The sequence below is a fragment of the Crocuta crocuta genome, unplaced genomic scaffold (assembly GCF_008692635.1).
Source record: "Crocuta crocuta isolate KB4526 unplaced genomic scaffold, BGI_CrCroc_1.0 scaffold153, whole genome shotgun sequence".
In the NCBI taxonomy this organism is placed as follows: Eukaryota; Metazoa; Chordata; class Mammalia; order Carnivora; family Hyaenidae; genus Crocuta; species Crocuta crocuta.
Genome location: NW_027529525.1, coordinates 4422344 through 4438154, shown reverse-complemented (window position 1 = coordinate 4438154; position 15811 = coordinate 4422344). Strand labels below are relative to the sequence as shown.

The window sequence follows — 15811 nt, the reverse complement described above, 5'->3', positions numbered from 1 at the left end:
AGTAAATTAAAATAATTTAGTTGAAAAAATATGAAACTATGGGCCTTCGCAATGTACACACAGAAGGACAAAATTGTTATAATCATTATTGATTTTAAATAGTACTCAGATTCTAATCTCATAAAATAATAGAACAATAATTATGAATCAATATTTAAAATTTAATATACCTATCAAACAATAAAGTAGAAATTACTTGTTATCACTCTATAGCTTTTGCTGCATATTGGCTTCAAATATGACATAGCTAAATGGAGCATCAGACAATTGTGTCTCATCTATATGATTAATTCATCCAAATGTTAGGAAATTAAAGCCACAATCTCATCTGAGTCTAAAACAAGCAATTAAACTTGTCTTCACATTACTAATGAAACACAGCCTAAATAGAATATAAATAGCTTCACACATATTGAATAAAGAAATAGGTTCAATTGCAGTCAGATTTTTTAAAAATATGTTTTAGTAAAAGACAACATCTTTTAAAGCTGTGCTGTCCAAGACAGTAGCCACAAGCCACATGTGGCTATTCAGGACTTAACATGTGGCTAGTGCCAACTCAAATGTGCTACAAGTGTAATATGCAAACCAGATTCAAAGACTTTCTATGAAAAACAGAATGTAATATATCTCATTAATAATTTTAAAATATTGTTTTAAAATTTTATAATGTTTGGAACTACTGAATTAAATGAAATATATTATTGAAATAAATTTCATCCTTTAAAAAAGATTTTAATATGGCCACTTAAAAATGTTAAGTTATGGTATGCATGGATGGCTCAGTAAGTTAAGTGTCCAACTTTGGCTCAGGTCATGATCTCATGGGTTGTGAGTTCGAACCCCACATCAGGGCTCTGTTCTGTCAGCTCAGAGCCTGGAGCCTTCTTTGGATTCTGTGTCTCCCTCTCTCTTTGTCCTTCCCTTTCTCATGCTCTGTCTCTCTCTCTCAAAAACAAATAAACATTAAAGAAATTTTTCAATGCCACATTATATATGTGGCCCACATCTCACATCGTACTTCTACTGCACAGTATTTACTGATCTAATAGTCAACCTGATTTACCAACGTGATTGATACATGTAAATGCTCAAAGTGGTGTGGTGTGAGAAAAAAATAATCAAGTCAGATGAAGAGAAGAAACTCATTCTGCTCAGCTCTCTGGTAGCCTAGAAACTTTGGAGAAATTGCTCACTTTCCACTCAGCTGCAGTTTCTCCATCTGTAAAATAGCTGATTAAAATGGCATGTACTTGTCATGTCATGTAATGGGTGCTCACTAAATATCAATTCACTCTTTGACTTGGATTTTTAAAAATTTGTATTTTTGCTTTACAAATAGAAAAAAACATGTATGCTGAATTTATTGATGATTTTCCCACCTGGGGATAACTACTGATGTTGTTTATTTGGATAAACTTTCTTTTTTTCTGTGGCCATATAAATGTAGAAGTAAAAGTTTCAGAAGGAAAAGAAAAAAATACATAAGAGAGTCCATGTTATACAAACTATTTTGTGGCTGAAATTGCATAGCAATATATATTACGTGTCATTAAAAATTATTATAATTATTTTTTAAATTTATTTTTGAGAGAGAGATAGAGACAGCATGAGCAGGGGAGACTCAGAGAGAGAGGGAGATACAGAATACAAACACATTCTCCAGGCTCTGAGGTAGCTGTCAGCACAGAGCCCGATGCAGGGCTCAAACCCATAAACCGTGAGATCATGACCTGAGCCGAAGTCAGATGCCCACCAGACTGAGCCACCCAGGCACCCCTATTTACTATAATTATTAATGACAGTGTGGTATCCCATTACATGGATATATCGTAATTGATTGAGTCTAACCTTCTGTTGGCTACTTAGTCATTCAGAAGATTTTGCTATCACTAAAGAAAGGGGGAAAATGTTGAATATCCTTGAAACCAACTATTTATTTCACTTCTATAATTATTTCCTCTAAGATTATTTCTAAACAATGATTATTCACATTTATAAAATTGTTGATGGCATATTGCCAGATTGTCTTCCAAGTTTATATGTCATTCATGTATAAAAATGCCCATTTCTTCCATATTTTCAAACTTGGATAATTTTTTCATGTTTTACCATTTTGTAGGTAAAAATCTAAATCTTTTTTTAAGTTTTATTTATTTACTTTGAGAGAGAGAGAGAGAGAACATGAGCAAGAGAGGCAAAGGGAGAACGAGAATTTCAAGCAGGCTTCATGCTGTCAGCACAGAGCCTGATACAAGGCTTGAACCCACAAACCATGAGATCATGACCTGAGCCAAAAATAGAAGTCAGATACTAATAAAGCCACCCACATAACCCCAAATCTGAGTATTTTTGAAAATTTTTATTGCATTGATGAGTAGGGAGATCTTCATAAACTTCTTTATCATGTGTATTTGGAATTACCCCCCAGAGTTCCATGGACTGCCAATATGATATCACCTCTTTAGCACCTGCACCATGTCCTCTGCAACCCCACCAGTTATTGTAGTAGATGAATCATTTGTGTTTGTTCCCCTACTTGTGTATCAAATCCCATTACTGGATTATTCTCATCAGCATCAAATATAGTAATATTTATCCCATTTTAAGCAAAACAAAGGAATTCAACAACATAAATATATGGCCCTACTTTCTTGTTCTCCTTTACATAGAACTTCTCAGAAGAGTTGTAGGTACTCTTTGTCTTCAGTCCTCTACTCCCATTCACTTAAATCCAACCCAATAAGGCATTTGTTCCCAATGACTCAACAGTTGCTTATCCTCTAGAGCTAATGGTCAATTATCAGTCGTATATTATTTGACTTAGCAGCATTTACTCAGTGATCATCATCCCTCTTCAGCTCACACTGTTGACCACTCCCTATACACTTGCCTTCCTGGACAGCATAATTTCTTGGATTTCTTCATATTTCACAGATCTTTTCTCAACATCCAGTGTTGTTTTCCTCTTCTCTTATTGATCCTGTAATGCCAGCAGATCCGAGGGATCTCTCCTTTATCTCTTCACTCATGATTTTGGTGATCACACCCAGTTTCATGGTGATGACTCACAAACATGAATCTCCAGCTCAGATCTCTCTCCTGAACTCCAAAGTCATATAACTGACTGCCTTCACAAATCTGTACTTACACATCTGGCAGCATCTCAAATTCAATATATCCAAACCTGAATCTTCCACACAGCCCAATCTTACATCATTATAGTCTTCCTCATCTCAGTTGATGGTAGCTCCCTCTTTTCAGTTGCTCAACCCTAAAACCTTGGACTATTCTTTCATTGCTCTTTTTCGTGTATATTATGAACTTTATCAGTAGATTCTGTTGGCTCTACCTTTAAAATATGTCCAAAAGCTGGCTATTTCACACCACCTCCACTTCCCGATCCAGGCCACCATTATCTCCCACCTGGTTTACTTTAGTAATCTCCGAAGTGTTCAATCTTTTCTTGTCCCTCCTGGACTCCATATTGAACACAGCAACTCCCAAAGTGATCTTGCTAAAACATAAGTTAGTTAGTCCATAATGCTCTCATACTTCTGCTTCCAGTAACTTTCCATGCCACTCATAGTAACATTGAGCCAATGTAGCTCAGGGAAATGAGGTTACTGACTGGTACACACTCCCAACCAGAGCCTACCTTTGGATCTGGAGAAACCGAAAGCAGTGAGCTGCTACAAAATGGAAAGAATTGAAATAAATGTTGGGATTAACCATGACATCCACTGTCTTTAGCCCACTGAAAATTTTATAGTTTAAAAATGTCCCCCAGATATTTCAACCTTCTTATGTCATAGCACTACACATCTATTTAAAATAAGCACCCATCACTTATGTTAGTGTGTACATAAGTGTACACATCTATATGAATTCCCATAAGGCCTAATAACTAGACCTAAAGGGGGAAATGGCCATATCAAAAATCGTGGCAGATACTGCCAAACTAAAGGTTCAGTTAATATTATAGCTAGACATATAATTCATGGTGCTCATTAGAATAGTAGATTTACATGCCTTACTGCCCACCTGCCACAGACTGCTGATGTCAACCACCTCTGTATTTATTCAAAATAGCCTATTTATTCTCTTTCTCCTAAAAAAAAAAATACTCCAGAAAAATCATTCAGTTTTTACTGATGCTTCATCATTTATTGCCAGCATATTTGTGAAATAGTCTCTTCAGTTGACTCTTGTATGTAGTCTTTATTTGGTCAGGATGTGTGTGTGTGTGTGTGTGTGTGTGTGTGTGTGTGTGCTGCGTCCCCTAAACATTCTAAGCCTTTTCTTTTTTCTCTCTCGTTCGTTCTTTCTTTCTTTCTTTCTTTCTTTCCTCTTTTTTTTTTTAAGTAGGCTTCACTCCCAGTGCAGCAGCCCATGTGAGGCTTGAACTCATGACCCTGAGACCAAGACCTGAGCTGAGATCAAGAGTCGAGTGCTTAACCAACTGAGCCACGTAGGCACCCCTTTTCTAAGACTTCATAAAGGCAAGGCCATATTCTATTCTAGTCTGTATGTTGACTCTCCTACCAAGGAGCTTAACAGAAACCACTGTATGTTAAGGATTTCCCAATAAATCTTCATCAGGTAAAAATATCAGTAATTATATAAAATTTATTCTGGATAATTATATGTGACAGACTATTAAGCTAGAATTTATGAACCTTTATTCCTCCAAAGTGAATTCCTCCTGCTCCCTCAAAATGCCTTGCCACTCTTACCTTCATTGTTTTCACATTTAATTCAACTCAATGCAACAAACATTTATTTGTTTTTTTTTTTTTTTTAACAAACATTTATTTGAAAGCTGCTATATGCCAGGATGGGCTAGGTGCTAAGGATACAAATATCGCTAATAAATTATTTTGTCTTCCAGGGGTTTACAGTCTAGTCATGCAACATTCTTAGAATGTCCTCCCTACCCCCTTTCTGCCTTATTCAAACTCTATTCATTCTTTGAACTCTGTAGCAAATTTTACTTCCTCCACTAAGCTTTCCTAAGCTATTTTTACCTTAATGTGACTTCCTGCTGCAGAAACCTTAGCATGTGATATATGTCCATCATATTCTCTACTTTTCCTTCAGTAATGACAATGGAGCTGTGCATCTCAACTTTTTCCGAGTGGTACAGCATTGTACAAAGGAAGAGCAGAAACTGAGTTCAGATGAAAAGGAAGGTGGGAAAATGGGCTGTGAAGGATAGGCCTTAGTGGAAAGAATCCACTTCAGGCTGCTAAGGCACTTTTCCAGGTTTAGGAGCTGCTAACCTAGAAACACCACAATCTCAGCTAGATTTCCTAGGCGGACAGACAAGATTCATCTGGGAGGAAATGTAATGAGGCAGCCAACATGCTTTAAAAGGAAGGAGTCAAAGGGGCACCTGGGTGGCTCAGTTGATTAAGCATCTGACTTCAGCTCAGGTCATGATTTCCCAGTTCATGAGTTGGAGCCCTGCCTTGGGTTCTGTCCTGACAGCTCGGACCCTGAAACCTGCTTCAAATTCTGTGTGTCTCCCTCTCTCTCTCTGCCCCTTCCCCACTAACACTCTGTCTCTCTCTCAAAAATAAACAACCATTAAAAAATAAACATTTCAAAATTTAAAAAAATAAAATAAAAGGAAGGAGTCATATTTACCCATCCATATCTGTGAGAAGTGGGATGATTCACATTCAGGAATCCCAAATAAAATCTGTGCTGTCTAGTTAACAATAGGTTTACAACCTATTGGAAATATGTATAAATCCCTCCTCCTCCCCATAATGGAGTTGAAACCCATAGACACGTCACTTCCTGTTTCCCCCCCCACCTCCATTTCACTTGCTTATTTTTCACAGGCTTTGCAATGAGCATGCACTAAAGAACTGAAGTCTCTGTGTCTCTCCAAGGAATATACATTTGTTCCAGTCAGACTACTTTTTGCCTTACTGGGCATGGGCAACTTCTGGGTAAGTACTACCTCTGTAGTACCCAGCCAATGAGGAATCATGGGAGGGACTTGCGTTCTAGGAAATTAATTGCCTGCTGTAATTGCCCAGAGTGTGCCTGTCCATCAGACACCTGCTCTTGTAAGAACGTTGACTAAAGCCTCGCTTCCCTGTGCTCCAGAGTCTCTGCATCCCTCCTTTGACTGGGTCAGTGGGCTTATTTCTCACAATAGCCACAAGCAGCCTGATTATAATGCATCCCCCTGGAAAAACAAAAGAAGAAAACCCCAAATCCCTCTCCCTCTTACTTGATGAGCTCTAAAATCTCTTTAACAAGGTTGGGATGGGGAAAGGAGAGAGAATGTTTATTTTACAATTAGAGATTTCAGCTAAGTGCATGGTTGAGTTAACATTTCATTGTGACTGAGTTTCAATTAAGCTGTAATTAATTAATCAATCGACACATAAATGATATATTATTAATTTTTCACAGCTTTATTGAAAGGTGGGATAAAAAAAGGAAGGCAGAGAGGCAAGGGGAGTAGGGACTCTTAGAAGAACAAAAAATGTCTGGCAGGAGTAATCCCACAGAAATGTGAGAAAAAAGTCTGGGTCAGGAAAGGTTCAGACTTCACCTAAGATTGCCTAGCAAGTGAAGGCAAGTAACAGCTGTAACCAGAATTGAATCAAGAAGCTACTAAAGCAAAGAATTCTACTCGGTAGGATTTAAGGTTTTCCTTATTATTACGTATTCTTTAACACTAGCAGTTTCATGTTAAAGGAGTTTCATTTATAGGCAATTCATTAAGAGATGTAAGATATATAGTAAAAGGCTTACATTAATTTACTATAAATGTGTCCTTTCAATAATTTTCCTTTCTTTTAAAGGAAAGAATTCTTTCTTTGGGGGCACCTGGGTGGCTAAGTTGGTTAAGCTTCTGACTCTTGATTTTGGCTCAGGTCATAAACACAGTTCATGGGTTTGAGCTCCGTTTCAGGTTCTGCACTGAAAGCATAAAGCCTGTTTGGGATTTTCTCTCCCTTTCTCTCAGCCCCTCCCCTCTTCTCTCTCTCAAAATAAATAAATAAGCATTTAAAAAATATATGTATATTCTTTGAAGAGAACTTAGAGGTCAATATATTAGAATAAAAGGCATATTTTCCTATAAAATGTTCCACAGAAACTTCATATACAAAACACACATGAGATAAGCTATTGATCTGACCCTCCAGTGGCATTTCTGGCTTTGTTCATTAAATTAACTCTAATATAGAATTTATACTACAGAAGGGGCACTTGGGTGGCTCAGTCGGTTGAGCATCTGACTTAGGCTTAGGTCATGATCACACTGTTTGTGAGTTTGAGCCCCACACCAGACTTGCTGCTGTCAGTCTGTCAGCACAGAACCCACTTTGGATCATCTGTCCCCTCTCTCTGCTCCCCACCTGGTGCTCTCCCAAAAAGAAATAAATATTTAAAAAATAGAATTTATATTTCAGAAGATGACCCTGGAAGAAGTGAATTTTAAATCCCCTAATGTTGTATCTGGCATTCAGAAGAGGATTGTCATTTTCAGATACAACTAAAAGCCCATTTTCTTTAAAAAATGTAATGTGTTTTTAAAAATTTATAAAACATATTTTGTGTTTACTGTAGAACAAAATCACAGTGAATTACAAGTAACATAATTCCATGGGTACATTTTCCATTGCAGTCAATTATTAGTAGTACTGATTTATAAATTTCCTCTAAACAACTTCACATCCTAAAATAAAAATTCATAGTTACTAAAAATTCATGCTTGAAAACAGTTTCTTAACTATGTAGTAAAGAACTCAATGAGGTGGGTATTTTCATCATGTTTCAATCTTATAAAATTTTTACAGCCATTGTTCAGGGAAATTATTTTAGAGGAAAGAGAACTCCCACTCAACAAATAGTCAACCTAACCCCTTATTGACTGACTGCATTTCAACCACATAGTAACTATGAAAACAGTAAAGCAGAAGTATAGTAGCCTGCAACAGAAATAAAAATTTAGTGGCAAAAATCTATGTAATTCAAGTAGCTTTACCTTATTACCTGGATATATCTTCTAATTGTAGATCAACATCTTGAAGTTTCTTTTGATATTTCTCTGTAAAATTATAGAACTCATTAAGAATTGAAGATTTTAAATCAGGGTATGGGCATTCCAAGGCTTCTAAGTCCATGGGCACTTCACTAAGAAGGATATATCTTTCTTCTGAAGACTGATCTAGTATCTGAGGGGAAAAAAGTTTATGATTGTTTTATTTAACATAAATGACAAATTGATAAACAAATTACTATATGCATCACCCTTACTTTCATACTCCAGTCTGAAAGATAATTTTCTATTTTCTGTTGCTCCAGGCTAAGTCTTTCAAAGATAGCTTTCAATTGTGTCTTCACAAAGTCAACCTATAAGATATAGATAAAAGAAAGTCTCTTTGAGGACCTGTGGAAGAAAGAGGATTTAAGGGCTACCATAGCCAGGCAGTGCTTGGGAGAAGGGGCTCATGAGGCCATCATAACTTTTCAGGTGAGAAACGAGCATGCTTGGACAGATTCAGGGATATGTTTAAGATACTGAAGAGACAAAATTTGCTATACCATCTATTTAAATACAAGACACACGTTTGTTTCTTATGTCATACTGTTCTAGTTAGGACCACAATGAAATATTATATTATTAAAGGTAAAGGTAATATACTGACCTCTTCCAGTACTTTCACTGAGTTAAACTCAGAATGTGAGTATGAATGCTTGGAAATGTGATGCTGTCTGTATTTCAGATCTGCTCTCAACTGCTGAATAGGATTTATCACATTTTTAAGATACATGCACCATTCTTCTGATAACTCTTGTTCTATGGAGAAACAAAACTAAATCCAGGTAAAAAATTGTTATTCTTTAAAGTTCATTTATTTATTTTGAGAGAGAGAGAGGGTGTGTGTGTGTGCACGCATGCAAAAGCTGAGGAGAACCAGAGGAAGAGGAGAGAGAAAGAATCCCACACACTCTCTGCACTGTCAGAGCAGAGTTGACACAGGGCTCAAACTCACGAATGGTGTGATCATAGCCTGAACTTAAACCAAGAGTCTGATGCTTAACCAACTAAGCCATCTAGGGGCCCCCAGGTAACACATTATTTTAAGTTTCTTCGAGAACAGGACATTAGAGTGCAGATTTAGCTTTGGATTCCTTTAGAAAAAAAAAATAGCAGTTAAAAGTAAGAAACTATAAAGGAGGGGCGCCTGGGTGGCTTAGTCGGTTAAGCGTCTGACTTTCGCTTAGGTCATGATCTCACGGTTCGTCGGTTCAAGCCCCACGTCTGGCTCTGTGCTGACTGCCAGCTCAGAGCCTGGAGCCTATTTCAGAGTCTGTAGCTCCCTCTCTCTCTGACCCTCCCCTGCTCATGCTGTCTCTCTCTCTCTCTCCTAGAAATAAATAAAAATATAAAAAAAAAGAAAATATAAAGGAAGTGGCCCATTTTCATCTTCAAAACAAAAGCCCCCTTTAAATAGGAAAAAATAAACTCACCAAAATTTGTAAGGTCAGAAAGACATTCATTTCCAATGTTCTCTTCATTGAGAAAGGATTTTATTTCAGATTCCATTTTATACCTGAAATAGACATGAACTCCATCAGCAGCTTTTTAAAAATAATCATAAATACACATGGATTTAAAAAATATCTAGCAATAGAGATTTAATCTAATGTGGTCCAATTCACCTGCTCATTTATTCAGACCATATAGTAAATCACTAATATGGATTGGACACTTGCCAGACGCTGAGATAGAAAGAAGCATAAATGAACACCCCAGGCAGAAGTAACAGCATGAGCAAAAGCAAGTGCCTGGCATATCCTAGCAATACTTCCTGTGGAAAGAGCTTAGGGCGTTGGGAAGCCACTGAGGGATATTAAACTGATTTCACCTGCCCAGCAGATCTGTTTCAGAAAGATTCCCAGGCAGGGGCGCCTGGGTGGCTCAGTCAGTTAAGCCTGCGACTTCGGCTCAGGTCATGATCTCACGATTCGTGGGTTCAAGCACTATGTTGGGCTCTGTGCTGACAGCTGCTTCAGATTCACTAACAAGTACAGATTCTCCCTCTCTCTCTGGCCCTCCCCCGCTCATGCTCGGTCTCTCTCAAAAAATAAACAAGCGTTAAAAAAAAAAAAAAAAGAAAAGAAAAATTCCCAGGCAGCCAAATAGAGGATGAGTTGGAAGGAGGGCTAGACAAAAACAGAAAATGAAGAGGATGGGATCAGGTTAACCTGGACCAATAAGGTGGTTATTCCAAAAGTTAAGAGGTGATGAGCTCCTGAACTAGGGAAATGAGAATAAAGGTTTATTTTGTTTTTATACACAAATGAAAGTAATAAATCTTAATGATTTTTATCATATTATTTAAATATAGTCATTTTTATAGTGCAACCATAACCAGCTTTTTAAAAAAATTTTTTTAATGTTTATTTATTTTTGAGAGAGAGAGACAGCAGGAGTGGGGGAGGTGCAGAAAGAGAGGGAGACACAAAATCTGAAGCAGGCTCCAGGCTCTAAAGCTGTCAGCACAGGGCCCAACGTGGGGCTCAAACTCCCTCACCATGAGATCATGAACTGAGCCAAAGTCAGACACTTAACTGACTGAGCCAGCCAGGCATCCCAACCATAACCAGCTTTAAGTGGACATCTAAAAACATTGTAGTCTATCCCTTCCTTATGGCAGGTTTAATCAAATCATAGAAAAGAGTTTTGATTTGTGGTGACTGTTGGGGCGCCTGAGTGGCTCAGTTGGTTAAGCATCCGACTTCAGCTCAGGTCATGATCTCACGGTTCGTGGGTTCGAGCCCCGTGTCGGGCTCTGTGCTGACTGCCAGCTCAGAGCCTGGAGCCTGCTTCACATTCTGTGTCTCCCTCTCTCTCTGACCCTCCCCTCTTCACACTGTCTCTCTCTCTCAGAAATAAATAAAACATTAAAAAAACCTTTTTTTAATGATTTGTTGTGATTGTTAAAATATTAGAAATGGTATAAAATAAGAAAATGTCACCACTTATAATAATTTAATACAACAATTATTCTTATTTTTGCATCTAAGTTTCTAGTCCTTGTCCACATGCATATATATGTTAATAACTATAATTTTGAATTAATTGGTAATTAGTGGTAATGTTTACACCCATTTTATATTGGGGTTTTTCAATAACATTTAAGATATTTCTAAACATTTTTTTAAAAATGTTTTATTTATTTCTAGGAGACAGAGAGAGACAGCGTGAGCAGGGGAGTCCAACCTGCTACTTGGATGTAATAATTCGAGTAGTTTCCATCCTAGCTTCCTAGATTAACATACCTACCCATCTGCCATGACCAGCCCTTTTTGCTGATTGTCCTGATAGCCCAACAAAATTGAAAAGCATTTTTTATGCCCTCAAGAACTATGGCAATCTGAAACTATCTTATGATTAAGGTTAACATTTCCTGAATTGTATTCTATAAAACAATGTCAATGAGATGCTGCGGGTGGCGGGGTGGGAAATAGTAAACTAAACAAAATCAGATATGTTTCTATAGTACAGGGTTTCTCAAAAACTTGCTTAAAGTACGAGATTATATAAAAAGGGTGGAAATATATTTTCTAATGTATAGGAGCATGAAATTCATTATTCTTCATGGAGTATCTTGCAGAATATTTCTGTTTTGTAGAATACGATTTAGGAAATATAAAAATTGTGGTGGACTGAAGAGCATTAAAAATGGTAACTCTGAAGAAGAGAACCCTACCTGGTTCATCACTGACATGCTAGACTTGGTCCCCGGGGTTCTCCAAGTTGGAACTCTGCACACATTACAACCTCCTCTCTATCCAAAGAGCGAACAGTGTGAGGCAACTCTCCATGCCCAGGTATGCCAATTTAAGTGCCTCCTAATGCCGTATGGGCTGCCCTCTGTTGCTAATGAATATGATGGTACTACAAAAAAGCCTCTTGAGTCCTTGTGTGACCATTTGCCTAGATATGTTAATCTACTTCCTAGATCTGCCTAGTTGCAATGTAACCACCTGCAAGGCAAACCAGTCTGGTGAAGGGTGTTCTTGAACTCTCAGGAGACTGCTATCATATAGGTCCTCATCCTTCCAGAATGCTATCAAAGCAATAGATGTAGAATCCATCTCCTCAGGGCATCAAACATCCCAGAGCTTCCTGAGATTTCTAGGCTAACCACTTAGTTACCAATTTTGGTAGAACAAGCAAAATACAGGGTCCAAGAATGGTACAGTCAGAAGCCATTTAAGCAAACAATTAGCAAAGGGACAGAGATCATGAAAGGCAGAGCAAGAGAATATGTTAAAGTTCCATTAATGGGATTAACAGCCAGGAGACTTGCAGAAAATTAGCAAAGCAGGCTGAAGGTCAAAGCTCTGTTCCTCCCACAGGGAAGGAACTCAGCAGGTCAGAAAGCATGATTCCTTAGACTCAGTTATTGGATCCACTTCTCACTCAAAAAAGTCTGTCCCAAGTGGGCAAACCACAGAGGCGGCAAAGGGAATCACACAACTAATGGCTAGAACATGAACTTAGGAAATGGGCTTTGAGAGTTCTCTGATGCCTTGAGTCACACAATGTGAATGCTGGTATCAATTTTATCTTTAAAGATGCATTTACAGACAACATTTAATTGTGGTAAAACCTCATGATATCCTCTGTAAAAAGGTGATATTTAAAAAATAATGTTTTAAAGTTAAAAGTGTGAGCAAGAGACTATATGTATTCCTAAGAGAGATTTGGTTCAAAAACATCCCTGTGTAGTAAAAGTAGTAAGGTGTACAAATAAACCCTGGAAATTTTATGATTTGACAATTCTTATGAAAATAAAAATCGTAGGTTTGCTTGTGCAGCTCAGTAAGTTAAGTGTCTGACTCTTGATTTTGGCTCAGGTTGTGATCTCACAGATTCATGAGTTCTAGCCCCACATTTGGTGCCATGCTGACCATGTGAAGGCTGATTGAGATTCTCCCTCTCTCTTTTCACCTCTCTCACTCATGTATGCTCTTTTTTTTTTTCAAAATAAATAAACTTAAAAAAACTGTAATTCTTTACCACATGGCCATATAAATAACTTCCTCCTTAACCTCTAAACAAGTCATTCTGAAACAAGGAAACAAGTACCCCTGAGAAAGTGTATGAAGGTCCTTTATGGGGTATAGTTTGAGAAAGCATACTAAATACTGAATGTAGGGGCACCTGGGTGGTGCAGTTGGTTAAGGTTCTGACTTCAGCTCAGGTCATGATTTCCCAGTTCATGAGTTTGAGCCCCTCATTGGGCTCTGTGCTGACAGCTCAGAGCCTGGAGCCTGCTTCATATTCTGTGTCTCCGTCTCTTTCTGCCCCTCCCCTGCTCATGCTGTCTCTCTCTCCCTCTCTCTCTCTCTCTCTCAGAAATAAATAAAAACATTAAAAATGTTTTTAAACTTACAAAATTTTATTTAGTATTTATTTTTTAAAATGTTTATTTTTGTGTGAGGGAGAAATAAATTTTTTTAAATAAACATTTTAAAAAATAAATACTAAATAAAATTTTGTAAGTTTAAAAACATTTTTAATGTTTTTATTTATTTCTGAGAGAGAGAGAGAGAGAGGGAGAGAGAGAGAGAGAGAGAGAGACAGCAGGAGCAGGGGAGGGTCAGAGAGAGAGGGAGATACAGAGTCTGAAACAGGTTCTAGGCTCTGAGCTGGCTGTCAGCACAGAACCCGATGCGAGGCTCAAACCCACAAACCGTGGGATCATGACCTGAGCGGAAGTCAGATGCTTAACTGACTGAGCCACCCAGGTGGCTCTGTAATTTTGTAAGTTTAAATTAAATTTTATAAATTTAAATATTATGTCATATATTTTAAATATATTTAAATACCCTACATTTGGAAATTTTATGTGTATAGTTTCCTTAGGACAGATTTCAATGAATTGAAGTTTGGCAAAAAAAAAAATTTTTTTTCTAGCAGACTTAGACCAATTAGATCCTCAGGTGGTATGAACAGAACCCTGTGGGGGGAAAAGCTTCTCAACTCTGAGTTCAGACAGCACAGGAGTTAAAGGCAAGTGCTCCAATGCCACCTCCACTTAAACTAGCTGATTTACCTTCATAAAAACTTTAATCCTTTGAAACTCAAGATTGTCAGCTGTAAAGTAGGGGATAGCAATGGTATCTACTCTGTAGGACATTGTAAGGACTTAATGCAATAAAGCATATAAATTATTTACCATATTACCTGCCACATAGTACATAACCCAACAGAAGTTCAATGTTATTGTAGTACCCTACCATCTGTGGGCCTGAGATTCTCAAATGCACTTTCATGATGATGCATGAAAATATTTTACTTTTAATCTTTGATTAAAAGGGAGTATAGTTTTTAAAGGTTGAGAAACACTGATGGAGCTTAAACCCCTGAATTTCTGGAGGTCCCTAAATTCTTCACAAATCCAGCCACTTCTCTAACTTTCCTCTTTTTACTATTAGTTTTTAATTTCACTGAAAGCATTGAAATTAGTCTGCTTTCTAGAATAACACAGAGAATTATCTTAGAATTCTTCTCTTAGTCCACTTTTTAGCCCTTACAAATTTCAAGACATAATGGTTTTGCTTGAATGCTCCTCCCTTCCATTGCTTTTGTGTCATTCCAGGTCAACCAAAAGAACTATTTTCCATAATGGTATGTATATGCCTTTTCTATCTAGCCCTAGAAGAGCTAATATACACATTTAGAAAGCTGTGTAACAGCCAAGGTGAAAACTTTTGCCAGTGCTTTCCCTTAGCATTTGAGCTTGCATCAGTGAGCACCATAATAAAAACTTTCTAATGGCGTTCATTTTACCAAGTTATGCAAAATTTCAAAAGGAATTTCTAATGAGTTCAAACATTCTCTCTGTAGAAGGTGACTTTTTGACAGATAAAATGGATCTGATTTGTTTTTATGGCAGCAGTTTGGTGACAAAATCGATACAATTTTGTTTTTCTATGTTTTAGGTTATCTATTTCCAATCATGAGCCTTTCAGTTCACATGTAGGAATCTCTTGCCAGAATAAGAAACTCCTACTAATATGAAATGTACCTACATCAAAAGGAAAGTGAATGATCTTTGGAAATTTGACTTAGAATAAGACCACAAAAATGATCTATTTTGCTATACAATATCTGATTAAAATATACATTTTAAAAATATACCTTAAAACTAGTATATATGCCTCAAATGGAGGGAAAACACATCTGTCTTCTCCTTTTGCCCTGCTCTTTTGAAAAGAAGTTTATTCCTCAATGATCACAATTAAGAACAAGTATAGAATCACTATTTTGTTACTTCATCTTGAAATGAGTGCTGGAAATGATAACAAAAGTCAAAAATGCAAATTGTCTAAGTCATGGTGCAGCTACATCTAGAAATCAGTCAACAACTGGAACCTCAGTCCATTCATTCATTTATTGAAAGCATTAATAAATCTCCTCCTACGAAACGTACAATGAAAAGCTGAAACTGATGATATATTTGCTCTTGTTTGCCACTTCATAGGGAAGACAAACATGTAAATAAGACATTATAATTCAATGTGCTAAGGGTAATATGAGTAATTACAAGTATGAAAGAGAGTATAGAAGAGTTAAGTGATCAGCAGATATAGAAGATTATCTTTTCTTCCAAAAGAAAGCAAAAGTCATATGAATATATTTGCTGGATTCCAAATTAAATTGAGGAAATGAAAGAATTTTAATTTGACTTACAAAGCATAACTTTATATTTTTAGTTTAATGGTATAATTAACATAGAAAGTTATAGAACATCTAATT

General features: G+C 37.0%; 1 protein-coding gene across 2 annotated transcripts in view; it reads right to left on the bottom strand.

Annotated features, from left to right (window-relative positions):
* CCDC148 (coiled-coil domain containing 148) overlaps positions 1-15811 on the bottom strand; it is a 229822-nt gene that overhangs the window by 136510 nt on the left and 77501 nt on the right. For both annotated transcript variants that reach the window (XM_077760972.1, XM_077760973.1), the window contains 4 exons: positions 9505-9587; positions 8679-8830; positions 8287-8382; positions 8023-8204 (listed from right to left, as the gene is read on the bottom strand). In XM_077760972.1, the coding sequence (XP_077617098.1) occupies positions 8023-8204; positions 8287-8382; positions 8679-8830; positions 9505-9587 (513 nt within the window). The remainder of the gene's footprint in view (positions 1-8022; positions 8205-8286; positions 8383-8678; positions 8831-9504; positions 9588-15811) is intronic.